Raw genomic sequence first — 18,331 nt, 5'->3', positions numbered from 1 at the left:
AAATAACACAACTCTAGTGAGAAGTAAACCAGCTCCCCTTACCCTGTCATTGAATGGCCTCAGGTCCGAGGTAACCGTGAACAGATTTATCAGCACTGAAAGAAGGAAAGGAAACGTACTGTTCATCACAGCTGGCACTGAACAGAGGATTCCATCTCAAGAAGCATTGCTTGACAGCAGCCCCAGCACCTGATAAGTTCTCCGAGGCCACATTACCTTTTTGTTTGGGTTTATAGACAGGCTTATCAGTTTGGATGAAAACTGATGATCCTTTGCTATCAATAGTTACTGTGGTGTAATTGTGAAAGATGTAGCCCTCCTCTGTCACATGGCGGTTGCCCCACACTTTTAGATGTCCCTGTCCACGAAGCCCTGAAGGCACCTAGAAAACAAAGACATCATTGGGTTAGAGGAGAAAAGCTCTAGAGCTTCCCCATGACATTAGGAATGCAGTCACTGCCCTGAAGTACTGGGCTCTGGAGTGAGCCAAGATCAGTCACCTGTTGCAATGCACTGCAACTGTGTGCTAGCAATAAAAAGAAGATCATGCTGGGTATTTTACTATGTAAAAACTTCAAAGGAGGCAAAGTCATGCTAAGAACATGGCAGGAAATTCTCTTCTGCCTTTTCCTCATCATTCAAGTAAAGCAATATCCGATCCCACGCGCAGCTTTCACTGGAGGACATACATTAAATGGGGAAATAACAACCCAATGGGGCTGCAGGGGGAAATAGCCATGTTCTGAATGACATGGGTGGCTCAACTGATGGGAAAAGAATTGTACACTGACACATTCACAACCAGTTGCTCAGAGAAATAAAAGACTATTTGAATGACAGTAGATTAAAAAGTTTAAAAAAAAAACACAAAAAAAAAAAAAACAAAAAACCCACAAACCAACTCAGGTAATATAAATGTTATAATTGCAGGTCATAATTTGAGGCTAAAACAATACTGACAGGACCAAAATCAGCTGTGATGCTACAGATTTCATAGCAAGTTGTATGCTTTGGATAAAGAAGCCCACAGCATTTGGTACCATTGCTGATGTTTACCATTACATCTCTGTATATAACATCTTCTTGCAGTGTGATGAATAGAAGGTATTTAAGTCCATATTTAAGTCCAGTAAAGGAGAGGATAAATAAGTATCAAACTCTTTCTGGTAGGATGCAGACACACTGTGCTGTGCCACAGCAACATCCCAGGCCTGTTCCCAAATCCCTGCAGCTACTGCAGTAGCAGTCAGATTTGTTTCCTTATGGCACTGCATAGAAAAGATTCATTCAGATGCAATCAGTTCCTGGCAGGAGCCACATACAGCCCTGACATAGCAATAGGGGCTGCTGCTTCTGTAAAACAGCACAGAGCCACAGATTCAGTTGTGGGTTTTCTTTAGAGGTGGAAGTACTTGGCAGCTGGATTCTGATGGAATGGACTTGGTTGGATTCTCTATCATCCATCCTCCTGCAGAGCCTCCAGAATGGGACCCTCTATTCGTGCCATAGAGATCAATGTCTGCTGTGGCTGAAGGCAAGTCCCTCATGTTCTGATTAAAAACACCTCAAGGCAACTGACACTCACCTTCAGTTTGATTGTTCCTTTATCTGAAATGAGAGAGAGAGACTGTGTTAATTCCCTCAGGGAAAGATACTGCGTGTTGTGCTGTAGAAGGGGCCTGGATTTTTGAAACCGGAATCACACAAAACCAACACTGACAGAATCTCTCTCGATTGATGAATACTGCCATATTTTCACTTCAGCACATGACGATCACAAGTGTAAGCATCATTCCCTTCAATTTAGTTAGCAACTGTCAGCCAGTATCAAAGAGAAAAAGGTTGGGATCCCATACATACAAACCACATCAGCACAACCACACCTGGAAACACTCATGGCCAACAATGAATTCAATCCTACTTTGGTTCCAGCTGCATTTTCACCCAAAGTAATTCATTAAGAGACAGTGACGATGCCCCAGAGTACCTCTAAGTAACTCCCAAGCTCAGAACAACAAGAACTCACCCAGAACAGTTCCATGGCCCCGGGACACAGTTTCTCCTTTCACAACCAACTGAATCTGGACCGTTGTCTCCTTGACAGCATTGAAGATGGTCACACTCACAGCTTCCTCAACACCGGACCGGAATACAGAAGGTGCCGCAATCAAATAGCCCCTAAAATGCAAGATTGGAAGTGGGAGAATAAGAGTGAGATCTTATTTGTACAGCACTTACAGTGCTAAGAAAAGGTGAAGGACAGACACAGGTTCCCAGAACTGCCCATCTGGGGCCATGTCTCCAACCAGCAGCAGTCCCAGCCTTACATAACCGGCATGAAAGGAGCACAGAATGAACGTAGGAATGAGCAGAGTTAAGTGAGTTAACAGTTCATATTTAAAGACACCAATGTTGTTGTATACAGAATACAGGAATGTTTATTGCATAGACCTAAATAAACCAATGCACAGTTAACTAATCATAAAGAAACTGAACATCCCGATCAAATAATCACATCCTGCATCTTTCCAACTCCAAGCAAAGAGGAATTACCTTAACAGGCACACAGCATTAAAGCCACCCCTAGCAGCCCCAACTATAGAACAATCTCTGTGTTTCTGAATGGAATCCACACCATTCCTCTGTGACAAACAGTGCTATCACACAAAGCTATCAAATTAAAGTCATACAAACTTGGAATTCCTTGGTGTGTTTGGCTATAAGCGACACATGTATGTTCTCTTCATGGCACAACACCTTTCTGTTTGCTCATTTGTCTGGGTTTTGTTGGTTGTTTTCTCCCACCCAAAAGGACTTTCTAAACAAGGCAGCTCCTCGTATGACAGTTTAAGAGCAGTTTCTCAGCCTTTCCACAATGCCACAGGTCAGCCTGCTTCAGCCCGTGATTAATTATCACCAGGGGTGAAGACGATGCTGTTTTACAGCCCCCTCAGTCATCTTCCATCAAATACCAGCCCCGTGTCTCTCTCTCAGCAGGCCTCATTGCCATGGAGATCCCATTATCCCGAAGGAAGTTCAGGTCTCTGCGGCATTCGGGTCACACTGGGTGGGGTATTTATGGACACAAAACCTTCTGCTCATCGGGTTTGTAAATTCATCAGAACAACGATTTAAAAAAAGAATCACTACTAAGTCTGCACGTTCCCTCTAAGGAAAACATCAGTGATGTATTTAGAGAGGGAGGGAGAGAACATCTGCATCCAGCATGGAACGACTCCATTCAAACTGTCACATAAGCGCAGCGCTGCGGTGCCATATGCGAAGCACATGGATGCACATTGTTCTAAATTGCTGCAGCTCTTCCTGCAGTCCCAGCCTGCTGATACAGCCGTGCAAGTCAGCACATAAACGGCATCTGAACGCTAAATATTTTGCTTGGCAGTTAAACAGTTAAGCTGACAGTGACTGGACAGAGCCCTGAAGCACGATTGACTGAGGGCTCTGTCAGCTTGCACCAAAACTTGGCAGGACAAGAAATACTTTCTAGCAGGCAAGTGAAAATGAGTTCACCGTGGCACTCAGTTAATGCGGCCATTCACGATGCTGACGAGCCATAACGCACCCGGGATAAAGAACAAAGCAAACCTTCATCAAAGCGAGCCTAAACGCGCTGCAACAAAGCGGGGATTCCACTTCTAAAAGCCAACAAAAAACCCCAACTTTCCCCGCAGAGAAACGCTCTCCCGTAGGACGTCCCACAGCGGAGCGCTCCCCAACCTCCGGCAGCGCTACCTCCGGCACAGCCCGGATTCCTGACATAATTGCTGCCAGATAAAAGCATTGCAGCCCCGCGCTGGAGGAGCCGCACACAGGTAGTTCTAAGGATAACTTCCCTCCCCCTCCTCTCCTTCTTCTTCTCTCCTATGCGCTTTTGCACCGGCGAGTACAAACGTGCTGCTCGCAGGGAGCGCCGCAGCGCCCCGAGGCTTTTGTTACGGCCGCAGCAGCCGCCCGGAGCCCTTCGCCCTCCTTCCCCGCCGCCCTCCGAGACAGCGCGGCCGCGCTCCGCTCCGCTCCCCGGTCCCGGTACTCACTGCCTGCCGCGGGGCTGCGCTGCGCTCAGGCCGCACAGGGTCAGCAGAACCCCCCATGCGCAGCGGCGCTCCGCTCGGCGCATCCTGCTCCGGACACGGCTCCGCAGCCGCGGACGCTCTCCGGTGCCGGAGCCTTTTGTTCCCGGGGCTCAGCCCTGCTGGTTCCGCGGCCGCCCCGCTCCGGGCTCGGCTCCCCGGTGCCTCTCTGTGGCCGCCGCCCCCGCCGCGTCCCCGCCCCCGGGCCGCCCCCTCCTGGCCCCGGTGCCCGCTCGGCTCCGGCTCCGGCCCCGGCTCTTTGTCTGCGGTTCCCCGCCCGCTCTGACAGCGCGCGCCGCGCCCCGCACCTCCGCCTCCCGGCCCGGCCCAGGTGCGCCGCCACGCGCGGTCCCAGCGGCCGCTCCTCCTTAATTCATCGCCCCGGTTCCGGAGCAGCGGTTCCTCTTTTGCCGAGCCCGGGCAGCCCCGCGAGGACGGCACCTGCGCGAGAATCACCTTCCTCGTCCGTCCCCGCGCTGTGTCCGCAGCCCGGTGCGGCACCGCCGTGCTCCGCTACCATGAACGGAGCCTCTGGGCTCCGAGGCGCTCCGCTGTCCGACTCCGTGTCCAGCACCAGCGCTGCTGCTCCGTCCCCCTCCGCCCTCAGGCCCCGACCCGTCCCGTCCACCTTCATCCATCCCCGCCCGTGGGCGGCAGGACGGGGAGCTCTCCCAGCGCCGGGCTGCGGCACAGCTTACAGAGCAGCGAAAAGCAGAGACCCCGGCCCTTCGTTCCTCGTTTTTCCTTCTAATTCTGCTTCTTTATGTCGAATATCTTACCCTATACATCGTTGGGGATCTGTCTCTACATTCAGATCTAGAGCAACTTAAGGGCAAAGCTGCTTGTGTGTACGAAAGGTCACCCGCAGAAAAACAGTCCTGCTCAAAACAAATGAGGTATTACAAAAAGGCACTCTGGTAGCCGCTGCTCTCAGCAGGAAGATGTACGAGCATGTATGGATCCATATCCAAAGCAACAGCGGTTATTCAAGGTGACAGAATGAATACCAGGACTCCGAGGGATGCAAACATAGCAAGAAGTTCATCCTCCAACCATTGTGGAGGCAGCCCAGGATCACAGACGTGCTGCAACACAGCTCAGCTCTGCCCCAGCAACTCATGAAAGCCCTCAGTAGCTGTGGGAGCATGAATTTGGTTTTCCCCTCAGCACTGCAGACATGGTGTAAAGTACCAGGAAAATCGGGAAGGCTATTTTTTGTAGGTTATGACTGAAATGATACCCCCTGAAAATAAAGCTCATCGAGTTGCTAAAGGTGCTAAGCTGCCAAATGATTCTGAATATATGAAGCCCACCCTCCTGTTAGCAATGTCAGCGCTGTCAGTGCAAGCCCTGCATTAGTCTTTAAACAAAAGCACATCCCATCTAAAGACTACGGAGGACAGTTCTGTGGGCTCATATCAAAAGGAGTTCAGTCTCTGCAAGGCCCATCAGAGCTTTTCGATGTGAGATAACAGCACAGCCAAGCAGGCTCAGAAAGTTTTAAAGAAATCACCTATTTAAGCCCTTCTATTAAAGCATTAATGCACACTAATCCTCCATCTCTGTCTGTCCACAAATACTGTTATGCAGACTTGCCCCGGCTGCAATGGAGTACTCAGTAACTTACTAAATCCAATAAGGACATCCAAATCACACACTTACCAACTAATTAGAGATCTTTAAGGCTTGCTTACCCCCTTTGGAAGGGTTAGAGTGGTTTTTAGAACTATTTTCCTAGCTGCAGTTCATCTGTGGGAGGGGTTGTGAAATGCCCTGAAGCTTCTTGCAGCTTTCTCATCAAGAAATATTATTTCCCAAGCGAACCAGCTGGGCTTTATGAGACTCACTAGAAGGTATATTGAAATGAGAACGTTTTTCTATTATGACAAGCAGGACTGAAAGAGGTAAAGATAAAACACGACAATTTCAAACACTTTTTCAGCATCCTCACCTTTTCAGATGCAGCACTGAAGTGAGCCTCTCTCCTAAGGGTAGGACCTAACAGCACCTCGGGGTCCTGTAATTGAAGGCAATAAGGAGGCAAAGCGTAAACAAAGCACCTCTGCTGTTTTTGTGGTAAAGCAGTCCATAAATGATGTACATCAGCTCACCGATCTAAACAATGATTTTGTTAATAGCTCTGCTGAGATCAGGTGAGTTTTGAGCATAACAGCATCCTGCTTTCTGAAACCAAATAATCCCCACCATTAATCATCACATTCACCTGCATAGACACACAAGTTGCTCTTTGCAGACTCACAACTGAGATCTCTGGGCTCTGTGCAGTAAAAAAGCACCACAAAGTGCCACTGAAACTCCCTCAGAATTGAAGTCTTTCTCTTTGATATTTGCTGACTGTAGGAAATACGGCCATCGCTGCCTCTGCAGACTGCAAAAGCCTTTTAATTACAGAACTATGCGCTATCCTGTAAACGAAGAGAGAATAAGCTTTAGTATCACTTCAAACCATTCAGTTATTGAAATGGAATTTTCTGTGCCTGCCAAAATGAGTCCTGTTCAGTGTGATGCAACAGGTGATGGAATTCCAGCAGCTGCCTCAAGCCACATCTGGGACCAGTTAGAAGTTTAAAGGAAGTTCTGTAAGCAGTTCTTATGTATAAAAGCGATTCATCAGTTGCATCTATGGGCCATATTCACCACTGCTCTCACGGCGCATAGCTCAGATTTTTGCTTGGCTTACAAAATAAAGGAGCTCTGCTGCTCAGGATGGCTGAGGAATCTCAGGCACTTGTCCAGGCTGAGAACATGCAGGGGTTCGTGTGGCTGTATGGTGTATGTCAGAGGGGTGAGAGAGAGACTGCACTTCATAGGTGTGAATACACCTTATATCAGTTCTACCCTGATAAATCAACTATGTGCAATGTGAGGGTTATCAGAGAAGTAGTCCTCAATCAAGAGGGAGATCTCTGGCTTAGGGGAAGCCAGAACCTCTGGTCCCTTCCTCCCAACAGAAAAAAACACGTTTGTGTCAGTCCTTACAAACTCAGTGACAAGAGAAAGGGTCTACTTAAATTTACAGCATTATATTTGGGGGAGAACACCAAAAAAACCTCACACGGTGCCTTCCTCTTTAAAAGCCATTTTTTACTCTCCCTTTTCCTTCTGTGCTTGCACCAGAACCTTGGCAGCCAAGCATAGAAGACTGCAAAAGCAAATGGCCTGCTGGCTTTGCTGAACTACCATAAGCTTACCAGCCATGAGGGTGTAATGCTACAATGAGAGGGGAAGCACAGCAATAATAACAGGGTAGCAAAGTCTTTAGCTGCGGTAAAGGAAGACAAATCCAAAAGCAATAGCTGTAAATATAGAAACAAAGGAAAGAAGCTGCTTACCTCTAGAAGGCCTCAGGTACACAGAGATCTCCAGAAGCTCCCCTTACTGCCAACCCTTAAATGGGGGCTAAGAATCATGGCTACACCCCCTCCAGTCACTTGGCTACTTTGATGTGCTTTGCAATGCACTGCACACACCTGAGCTCCCCTGGTCTGGCCCTGCCCTCCCACCAGGTGCTCCATCACTCCTTCAGGCCATGGCTCAACATTTCTGCTACAGAGGGTAACATATTCTTACAGAAACTGCAGATATACACAGAAATGCTTATTATTTTAAGAGAAACTGTTTCGAAACTTATTCTGCAGAGCAAGCCCTCCATCCTCGTGTCTGCATTACAGGCTGAACAAAATACAATGGAAGGACCAATCTGAAGTTATTTCTGTGGATTGAGCAGGAAAGCCCACATAATCACTGGAAATGCTCTTAATTGGTGTAATTGGCGTGGCTCAGCGGCGCAGTTCAGAGCTGTTCAATCTTCTGCCTCTGCAGAATGCTTTTCACATCCCAGCCATTGCAGTCTGGCCAGAAATCTGTTTATCACATTCAGCATCAGCTTCCGGATCTCCAACAAAGTGGTATTTACTCTAAGGCAGGGCAGGCTGCAGGAACCATGTAAGTTCTCATCAGCCTAAAATGCAGAAACATCTGTTGGGGTCATGAGATGCTTCTTTGCTGTTGATGAGCATAGAATCAGCTCCATTTGCAGCTGGCACAAACAATGGATTGCAGGACTGAGGAGGCAAACAGGCCTCAGTTATCTCCTGAGCTGTATTTCCACTACAGCACAATGGCAGAAAGGGGTGATTCCTCATGTTGACCCTCGGTGACCTTATGACAGCACAGGAATTACAACAAAAACCACTACAACAAAACCCTCCTGAGCTGGAGGTTAAAACAACCAGGACAGAACTCTCCAAGAAATAACAGCCCACGCTGGGCAGACCAAGCAGTGCCAAACTGGCTTAGAATGACCTTCACCAATCCCATTGTAGAGAACTAGAATACAGGTTTGCAAAGGATAAGTGCTTACATCTCCACCATGCACTCCCACTCTGTCTCCCACAAGCTCTCTGACTTACTTGGCTGGTTACACAACTATTTTCAGTTTTCAAGAAGAGAAAAATACCCCAATCATTATATGTATACACTCAGACACACACACAGACATGAAGCCTTAGGACAACTTCATGTTAACAACTAGAAATATTAACTTCTGGCCCAAAAAATGAACATGTGGGAATTAAGTACTGCAAAAAATTTCAATAGAACACATAATGTTATAAATTATTAATAATGTTATAAATACTGCAGAGAAGGTGGGCATCGCTGTTTCCAGGTGCAAAAGTGAGAGGGGCTCAATAACCTGAAGGAAAAGATGTCTTCAATTGCTCAGTGCTTCAGGCAGACTTGGAGCACGTGATGCTGTTGGAACATTGCTGGGAAATACAAAGTCAGCAGTGTCACATCTCAGCTCCTGCAGTTGCTTGGTTTGGTTTTACATTGTTATGTATGACCGTATGGAGCGTCTGTAGCTGTTTTGTGCTGGAGGAACCTGAAAGACTTCTTGTCTCTTCAAAGAGTCAAAACAGAATCAGTCAGAACCAATATTCCATCAGATCAATAGGGAAGAAAGTCACAGTCCTTTCCTGAAGAGGTGTGCTGCTTTATTCCACTAGTGGCACAAAGCTTTACACAAGTGTTCAGTTTAAGAAAGAACGGCCGTTACGCAAGGCTGGATTCCTCTGGAGCAATAGTGCACATCCTCGTGCTCCTCACTGCTCTGCCCTTAGCCTGCCTTTAGCTCTGAGTTCCACCTCTCTTCAGGCTTCTTTTGCGGATAATGACTGCCACCTGCAGCAGCGAGGAAGTACTTTTGATTGAGAGCTTTTTAATCACTGTCACAGCCAGAACCTTTCCTCCCCCTCCTTCAGGGTGAACACGGCAGCATTCCATCTCAACAAACGCCAGATATGTTACATTTCCATAGCTTAGAAAGTGATCAGAGGGAGAAAATCCAGAAAGCAGCTGAAATTGCTTAAGGCTTCTTTCACCCAAAGGATAAACAGCTGAGCGAGGAGGTGCGTATAGTGCTACAGTCAGAGTATGCACACAATATTCTTCAGATGGAAACCACTGTCCCAGAAATCTAACACTTAGAAGTGGAAGTCACTTAACTGAAGAGGAAAGGTTTGATTTAAAAGTATGTCCTACAACCACTTCTTTCTTTTTAGACAAGCAGTGAGGTCTGCCATCAATAAACCCTAGGGCAGACATCCTGCCTTGCATTAGTGCAGAAACAAAATTAAGATTTGATTAACTTGATGATTATCTCATCCCTGCCCCCTCAGAATTAAGGAGATCCCTCACAACTTTCTGAGCCCTGGAAAGACACAGTTACAACAAACAGGTTAAAGGAGCAAGGACACAGCCTAGCGGTTATTCACACTCAGGGAAAACTGCAGTTTGACCACAAGTGTTATCATCTAAGGGCCCCTTTCTACTGAGCTCTGTACCCACCCAAATGACTGCTGACCCACAGCTAACCTGACCTGACTGCTCAGCAAACATCTCCATCCAGTGGTGAATGCCACAGGTGCAGTTTGCCTTCCTGTACAGGAACGTGATCCTGCTGTGTGCAGCTATCTCTGCTGTGTGGCACAAAAGGCAGCACACACACAGGTGAGCTATCAGGTGTAGCTGATCTAACTTAGCTGAAATGAATAGAAACAGATGACAGCTGAAAATAACTGATCATTCTCCCACCGTGTCATGCATAAGCTGCAATGAAACAATGACATTAAAATTATATACAATTAAGGTCTTAATAGCTTGTCACATGTGGACTTCTCATCCAATAGACTGCATGTATTTTCTGATCCAGTTCTTAATCTAGAAAATCTAAGAAGAAAATCTAGACTATTTATTTGCATGTTGAAAACACAATTTCCACAGCCCACATCTATGTTCTAACAGAGCATTATCTTTCTTATTCCAGCACTTACTCAGTATTCAGGTTGGAAGTTTCCTTCCACATTCACAATCTTCTGGCACTGGCGTTTTGGGTGCCAGGAGGACACAACTTGCCCCCAGGACTTTGTGCCTAGAAATCCACATTGTTAATATTAGCCCTGTGGAAGCCAGAGGGAAACAAAAGCTTCTTGAAGAGATGAATGAAGATTTTCAAACACAATGGCTCATTGTGCAACAGTGAAAAAAGATGGTCTTTATTGAAAAATAAAGATCTAAAGTGCTTCAATAGAAAGCATCAATACAAAAGCATTCACGTTTTAGTAATTTATTTACAAAACAATTAGGCAACGATTTACCAAAACTCTACTTGTTACAAGCTACCTGTCTCCTTCTGCTCATCAGCCTCATTCATTGCTACCCACCCTACCATCACACCATAAACCTGATTTTTAACATACATTGTGCTTTGCTCCTAAGCAAGATTTATTACTTAGATCCGTGCTCGAGTTCATAAGAAACTGAAGTTTCAACAACAAGAACAAGTCTACTGACATAGATTTAGTACCCACCCATCAGTAACAAACAAAAATAAACCACACAGGAATCACAGACACTCAGTTGAAGTACCAGCGTTTCACAACATCTTCTCCACGACGCTCTTCACATATTCTTTGATTATGTAGTGAAACTTCTTTACTAGCTTCACATGACAGGTCCTGCATTTGTGTGAGGCTCCTGGAACAAATGAAGCGGGTGAAATCAGTTACAGTGGAGGATAACTTCGACTAAACAACAAAGGGTACGCACATGGAGATTCAGTTTCCCTACCATATAGCCAATGTCAGAAAGCAGCGCTCTGAAGTAGTCCATTAAGATTACACAGACAAAACAAAACAATTCGTTCCTTCATAGGCAAGGTAGGGACAGAAATAAAGATGCCAGCAACTTTTGCAGGACTATTCCCTCAATTAACCCCCCAGTATCCATTCTGGATCCAAAAGGTGAGTTCTATACATTTTTCTCTGAATACACAAAGAGTTTTCACATTGTTGTAAATACCTTTGAAGCTCTTTCTCCAGTTTTTGGAACGCCCCTTCAGTACCTTGCAGTTCACTGAATGCTTTTGCACTTTCTTCTGAGGAGTCTGGCATAACTTCTGCCAGAAGTTCCTGTGTGACAGTCAACTCCTTTTGCAGTTTCTCTACAAGATAAGAGCATTTAAAAGAAAAATGCATGCAGTGGACTAATATATGAGATTACGTAATAGCTGCAGTAAGAACGAATGAGTGAACTACATCATCTATTGCTTGTTAAGCCATTAGGAAATCAGAAAAGCCAAATTACTTTTAGCTACAGAGACTAACAGCAACAACCCTCTCTCTGCTATTTTAATTTGCTAATCAAGCTCACGCAGAGCACCTCACAGAACTTCACCAGACACAGATGTAAGATAATAATAATAATAATAATAATAATAATAATAATAATAATAATAATAATAATAATAATAATCAAGCTTTAAACCTCCAAAATTCCCAAACTAATTGAATATGGGAAAGTATCACCAACTTGAAATTTACCCTGTCCTTTCCCTTAGCATTCACAAAGCAAAAGAATGCATCTTCTATTCTTCTGAATTTCTCACAAGAATTTTATCTTTTTCAATAAAATCTTTCCATTTGTTTGGAAATGTAAGCAAGTTACTACAGGAAAAACAAGCGAGTCTGTCCACGGGACCAAGCCCTTCAAACAGAAGCAAAAAGACATCACAGTATTTCTACAGCTCTTCAACTTGCCTACACATTAGGAAGAGCAAGGAAGGAAGAATGGAATGAATACAGTTTACAAATCTCTTTTTATGTTTTATTTTTTAAGACCGTCTTAATCTAGAAAGTTCATTATCTCCCTATCATATGATTAAAAAACTGTTTGGCAGCAGTTTAGTGGTTCAATGGAGACAGTAATTACTGACATCAAATCACATGACTAATGCTGAAGCCCCGTGTCCAAACTCTATGAGCAGCACACAGAGCTGCTCCAGTGACCACAAGCAGGTCTAACAAAAACAAGTCAGGCACATAGAAACACTTATTTCTGAAAGTATATTTTAAATGTAATTTTCATACCTAGGTATGTTGGCATATCTCCCTCTATGTGAATGTTCTTTATAGGCAATTTATGTCTAGTGGCATCCAGAGCAACTGCAAAGCTTTTATACTGCTCTTTAAACTGTTCAAGAAGAGGAACGAGAGGAGAAAGTACCTCCATCTGAAAAGGACATGATGAATCAACACTTCTTCACAAAACAGCCATTTTGTACATACAACAAGAAAGGCTTTTCTCCATGTAAACGGGATTTAAAACTGGATTGATACAGAAAAACAATTTACAGTATATACACACACACACAATCAACAATTGCCACTCTGAGTTGTTCACTGACAGAAGAATTCACGAAGTTTGTGGTGATATTCCTGTTCTGCCTTGGCCAATAACGGTCTCCTTGATACTACAGCAAGAAACACTAGCAGGCAAAGTGCTCTACATTTCATTCTTTCACTGTAGTTCTGTATTCTCCAAAAGTCTTAATTTAATTTTCACAAAGCATATTTGTTAAAAACAAGCATTTGCCCAGTTTTGCAAATCAGTTGTTCAGAACATCCTACCCTTTTAATTTGATGCAACAAAACTAAGAAAATGCTGAGCAAGTGTGGAGGCTTCATCTCCTAAAGATGATTTTCTATCAAGAAAATCATGAAAGGTTCGTCTACTTACAACTAGATCAGAACTATTGCTGTCTAACATACATAAACGACAGAAGATGTTCACTGCTCATCTCTGCTCCAGTCATAACATCCTGCAGTTACACCATTACAGCGTGGTTTTAAGATGTTTACAGACGATGCACAGGAGATGTAAACTGCGCTGGCAACTCATGCATTACTGCTGTAATAACTTCTTCCTGCTTCCATAAGGGACAGTCAAAAAAAGTGACAAAGGCATTTGTTTAGACTACTAGAGAGCACAACATGCTCCAGCAGGGAGTAGATGTTTACAGATGCATAAAACGGTGCCTCAGCAGGCCACAAAAAATCATCTTCTGAGAAAGAACTACTAGATTATTACATTCAAACAATCTAGTAGCTATTATTAGCAATGTAGCAGACTGATTAAACACAGAAGAATGAACTGTAATAAAGCCTACCTGTCTTTCAAGCTCCTCATCAAGTTTTGCTTCTCTCTCTTTGAGCAGAATTTCACGCTTCAACTTAAAGATCTTCTCCTGTTGTCTCTCCTTTTCTTCACACAACATTAACAAGTTTGCTTCTGCCTTTTCCTCAAGCTCAGCAACCTGCTTTCTTTGCTGTTACATCCAAAAGACAACCATAACTAAAGTAACTTACATAATCTGAAGCAATAAATATATGTCCAGTACACTTTAAGCCTTCTCTCCCTTTTCTCTACTAACCCCTAATTATTATTTTTTATTGTAAAGGAAAACTACACATATATACCGCTGAGTGAAAAAGAACAAAATCACTGCTACAGCCTGGAATTCCAAACACTTACTCCTGTTTCCCTGGAACTTTGGTATGTCCATCCCTCATGAAGAACCAGCACCAGCCTAGTAAACTGGCATAGAATTCACTCAAGAGAGTCTCCAAGGCACACCCATCATGTAGTTTCAGACCACATCGTTTACAACACATAAACCATAACAATCTGATGTTTATGGATCAGAATGCATGCAACTTGATATCACACAGTTGTTTGATTTCTTTTTAACCTGAAACACCACACATTTGACTGACTCACCTCTGCAATTAGGTAATTTAACAGCAGCTCCAGAGATTCCAGCTCCTCTACAGAACTGGGATTGTATTTCTTGGGGGAGAAAGAAGAAAAAGAAAGAATATTCTGGATCAGCTGTGATATTTAAACAGTTCAGGATGTAAATAAATTACTGAGAGTCCAGTTTGTGGTCAGAATCAGCATTATCATCAGCAACAGTCACCTAGATGAATGTTAACTAAATGTATATTCTTTGTTCCTCCAATCTTTACACTGTTCTCAGCAGATACTCAAAACACAGGAATAGAACTTGAAGACAGTGTCAAAGGAATTAATTTTCTGACAGAAAATGGTTGGAAAATATTCAAAGATAATAAAGAAGCTTAAAAGTGGAAGCAGTGAGACTCACCGATGTCTTCTTTTTCGCTTTTGCCCCTTTATCTGCTTTGCGAGAAGCCTCTGGCCTTTTAGTTTTCTGGCGGACAGCTTTATCTGTGTCGTAAGAGAAAAGTCCTTACTCTTTTCTACCAATACATGGGGGCACAACAACGGACATCAGATTCTTCAAAGGCACCAAGAAATTAAAGCTGGTACGTCTGCCACTAAAGAACACTTGTGCTTTACTTTCAGCTTCTAATTATGCTCATGGGGTAATGTGGATAACAAGTATTTAATGTTAGGTAACAGTTACAGATAGATTTGGTACAATTCTCAGAAGGGCTGGCTATGGAACACTTATCTGTTACAAAGTCCTGATGTTACTTTGTTCTTTAGCAGGTGATTCTTAACTTTAAAAAGAAAACACACCCAAAAGATACTAAAAAGTAAGAGGTTAACTCCAACTCTGAATGCTTCAAAGTTTTTCAAGTCCTGAAATAAATTCAAAAATAAACATTTATCTTATGTAATAACATCCTTTGGCAATTATAGTAGAAACCTATAATTCCACTATTAGATATATATTCAAGAGAATAAAATAAGAAATAAAACGTGAGTGGAAGTTTACCATCAATAGCTGAAAGATCGAGATCCGGTCGAGTAATTTTATCTCCTTCTAATAAAGTGGACTGTAAGTCACCTTTCTCAAAATTACTCTGATTTAACAAGCCAAAGGCAGCACCTGCAGAAAGAATCGTAGAATTACTCAGGTTGGAAAAGACCTTGAAAATCATCAAGTCCAACCGCAGCCTAACCAGAACCCTAACTCTAAAAACCCTACACTAAATCATATCCCTGAGTACCACATCCAAATGGCTCTTAAACACAACCAGGGATGGCGATTCAACCACCTTCCTGGGGAGCCTATTCCAGTACCTAACTACCCTTTCTGTAAAGAAGTTCTTTCTAATATCCAACCTAACCTTGCCCTGGCGCAACTTGAGGACATTTCCCCTCGTCCTGTCACTTGTCACTAGTGAGAAGAGACCTGTCCCACTCTCACTGTAAGAACCTTTCAGGTACTGGTAGAGGGCGATAAGGTCTCCCCCCTCAGCCAAAAGCTGTTGTCAAACTAAAAGAATTAAAACAGATACTCCATAAGCTCACATCTCTGTATGGTTTTGTATGGGAACTGTCGAGTCACAGCCTGAACCTGATTGAGCATCTGGGGAAAGGACCTGGGCAGCCCCGTGAGCACAGATGAAGGCAGTCCAGCTGTGAGACAGGAAGGGGGGTGCAGCCTGGCTGCATCTCTCTTAGACCCCACTGAAGTCTGACTGCCACTGGGGAAGGACCTTGACTTGCGGAATCAAACTCTATAATCCAAAGATGGGTTATAAAGCAGGTATGTTTATTCCAGCGTTGCACAGCGCCGGGTGCAAGGGGGATAGCTCCACCAAACTTGCACACCATTAGGAGAAAGCATGCAACAGATATAGGCTGAACTAATACCTAATCAATAGTTTGCAGGAATTTGGATACATATTCATTACATTCCTGAGACCCCATTAGCATGCAGTCCCTCCCCCCTTGTGCATGCATAGTGAGTTGTGGGGGTGGTCGTGGGATGAAGGCTCATCATCTTCCTCGCTGTAAACTTTCGACCCTTCAGGAGGGGCACCCCCCAAACTGGTTCCAGCTTGCTCTGTGGACATCTAATCACCACACTGTTCTCGGGCTGTTCCACCCTTATCTTCATGGCCTTCATCCCCTTGTTTTCTCAAGCTTAGTGTCTGCAATTCCCCCTCTCTCTGCTCTCCCTTAACATAAACTATCTGTAACTACCCTTTGCCTTAGTGAGGCCCCCTTTCCCTTTCAGTAGCAAAGTGCTCCCTTTTCATTTATTATGGGGTCCTTTTTCATTACTCAACCTCTTTCTGGAGATCCCTCCTTGGTGAAGCTTTTCCCTGTGAACCTGGAATCTTCTGATACAAGCAAGAAATCCTCTTCCTTTATAGCACTTTCTATCATGCCTCTTCTGTCATTGCACCTTTGCAGTAACGCCTTTCCCATTATCTGTCCAATTGCTACAGCTTTTAATATGGGGCAAGGTTTTCCACATTCACTTTATATACACCAGTTATGTATTCCCGAACTTACCCAGAGATAAAGTAGTTCAGAATCTTATCCTAGGCATTTCCAGATTATTGTTTTATGATCACACCCAGACAAGAGTTTGCATCTCTTAATCCTACACGTTCATTCCTTTTGCATACAGACAGCAATTAGCACTGATACAAGTAACACAAATGATCTTTTCAGATGCTTAAAGTTACTAAGAGTTGCAGATGCTGGGGGGAAAAAAAAAGGCTGAGAAAAATGACAGAACTTAGAAATCCTTTTGGTGAGACCTACCTGCAGCTTCAGGCTCCTGAGAAAGGACTGAGCCTGCTTTAGCTGTGGAAGATGCTGCTGTGGAAGATTTTGCTGCTGTGGAAGATTTTGCTGCTGTGGATGATTTTGCAGCTGTGGATGATTTTGCTGCTGTGGATGATTCTGCTGCTGTGGATGATTTTGCTGCCGTGGATGATTTTGCTGCTGTGGATGATTTTGCTGCTGTGGATGATTTTGCTGCTGTGGAAGATTTTGCTGCTGTGGAAGATTTTGCAGCTGTGGATGATTTTGCTGCTGTGGATGATTCTGCTGCTGTGGATGATTCTGCTGCTGTGGAAGTCGCTGGCAAAAGGGATTTTGATGCAGCATTCTGACAACCAAGAAGCAGACAGGAGTGAATGTCAGCACTAACCATAACCAGCACTACCTCACCACGATGCCCAAAGGAAACCGCTGTCCTGGGATGCCCATGTGCTCTGTTTTGAGCTGAGCACAGCCCCGAACCCCCAGCCCGTGTCAATTGAACACCACCCTCATAGAACAGCAATGCTTCTGCTTCAGCCCCGCTTCCACAAGTCACAGAGTGCCCCAATACCTTACTGGAATCTTTCTTATCGTACTGCAGGTAGCGGGACTTCACGATTCTTCCCCCTGGAAGAGCACAGAGCGTTCAGCCGGGCCCGCACCTCAGCGCGCCCACCACGCCTCAGCCGGGCGGGCAGGGTTTCCTCACCCCGTCGCTACCTTTCCGCTTATTCAGGGACGGTTCTCCGTCTCCGGACATCTTTTCAATAGAGAACAAGGGATGACGGCGGCACCGAACTGCGAGAGACAAGAACGAACCGGCGCTGAGGAACGAAGCCGCGCTCACCGCCACGGCCGCCAACACGTTCGAACCGCGCGCAGGCGCAGCGCCGCCCCAGGCTGAGGGATGGAAGCGCTGAGCGCCCCCTAGCGGCGCGGAGGATCGAAGCGAGTCCCCACGGCCGGGGTCGGCTCTGCGCCCTCGGGAGGATGCTCCCCATTAGAGAGCAGCGCTGCGCTGCCCTTAGCATTCATTAGCCTGCCACAAGCAGGGAACACCCTACGGAGGCTGTCAGGGATTGCAGACGCTGCCCTTTCCCTCAGCCTAAGGTCCTGCTGGGGAAGAACGAGCCCGCCACAAGGATCTCCTGCGCCGCCCCAGCGCTGCAGAAAGCCGCTTGGGGAAGGCGATGAGCGCCAGCAGCGTCGTGAGGCGACGCTCCCAGCCGGGCTCTGGGGTCTCGAGGAATCCACCCGGTCCCGTTTCTCGCCGTTCTCAGGCAGCAGCCGGCTCCCCACCAGCCCCCGCCTGGGTCAGCCGCCCACCA

At 45.2% G+C, this 18,331-nt stretch overlaps 2 protein-coding genes across 7 annotated transcripts in view; both read right to left on the bottom strand.

Moving 5' to 3' along the window:
- The window catches only part of CPAMD8 (C3 and PZP like alpha-2-macroglobulin domain containing 8), a 40,440-nt gene extending 36,170 nt beyond the window's left edge, over positions 1-4,270 (bottom strand). For all 4 annotated transcript variants that reach the window (XR_004305463.1, XM_015886180.1, XM_015886182.1 and 1 more), the window contains exons 1-5: positions 4,056-4,270; positions 2,027-2,178; positions 1,586-1,608; positions 217-382; positions 43-95 (exon numbers count right to left, since the gene is read on the bottom strand). Coding sequence is in view for 3 of the 4 variants with exons in the window: in XM_015886180.1 (XP_015741666.1) it covers positions 43-95; positions 217-382; positions 1,586-1,608; positions 2,027-2,178; positions 4,056-4,138 (477 nt within the window). In the remaining variant the exon portion in view is untranslated. The remainder of the gene's footprint in view (positions 1-42; positions 96-216; positions 383-1,585; positions 1,609-2,026; positions 2,179-4,055) is intronic.
- A 6,369-nt stretch (positions 4,271-10,639) lies between these two features.
- HAUS8 (HAUS augmin like complex subunit 8) lies at positions 10,640-18,286 on the bottom strand. 3 transcript variants are annotated; one of them, XM_015886185.2, is made up of 11 exons: positions 17,724-18,286; positions 17,575-17,630; positions 17,303-17,349; positions 17,001-17,230; positions 15,214-15,327; positions 14,617-14,699; positions 14,232-14,300; positions 13,621-13,779; positions 12,542-12,683; positions 11,475-11,616; positions 10,640-11,150 (listed from the first exon to the last, which is right to left on the bottom strand). In XM_015886185.2, the coding sequence occupies exons 1-11, from the start codon at positions 17,761-17,763 to the stop codon at positions 11,030-11,032; spliced, it is 1,203 nt and encodes a 400-aa protein (XP_015741671.1). In that variant the 5' UTR covers positions 17,764-18,286; the 3' UTR covers positions 10,640-11,029. The 3 variants fall into 3 exon arrangements, with proteins under 3 accessions (XP_015741671.1, XP_015741670.1, XP_015741672.1); XM_015886184.2 differs by having other exon boundaries at positions 17,001-17,349; XM_015886186.2 differs by lacking the exon at positions 13,621-13,779 and having other exon boundaries at positions 17,001-17,349.
- Positions 18,287-18,331: the final 45 nt, after the last annotated feature.

This window comes from Coturnix japonica, chromosome 28, assembly GCF_001577835.2.
Source record: "Coturnix japonica isolate 7356 chromosome 28, Coturnix japonica 2.1, whole genome shotgun sequence".
NCBI lineage: Eukaryota > Metazoa > Chordata > Aves > Galliformes > Phasianidae > Coturnix > Coturnix japonica.
This window is presented reverse-complemented; position numbering and strand designations above follow the sequence as displayed.

What these genes read in the sequence shown, in the direction of transcription:
- HAUS8 (XM_015886184.2), bottom strand. Translation starts at nt 17,763, where the DNA reads ATGTCCGGAGACGGAGAACCGTCCCTGAATAAGCGGAAAG. An exon ending in GTCCCTGAATAAGCGGAAAG is followed by an intron (nt 17,631 to 17,723) that starts GTAGCGACGGGG and finishes GTGCTCTTCCAG; the next exon opens with GGGGAAGAATCGTGAAGTCC. An exon ending in TAAATTACCTAATTGCAGAG is followed by an intron (nt 13,780 to 14,231) that starts GTGAGTCAGTCA and finishes TGGATGTAACAG; the next exon opens with CAAAGAAAGCAGGTTGCTGA.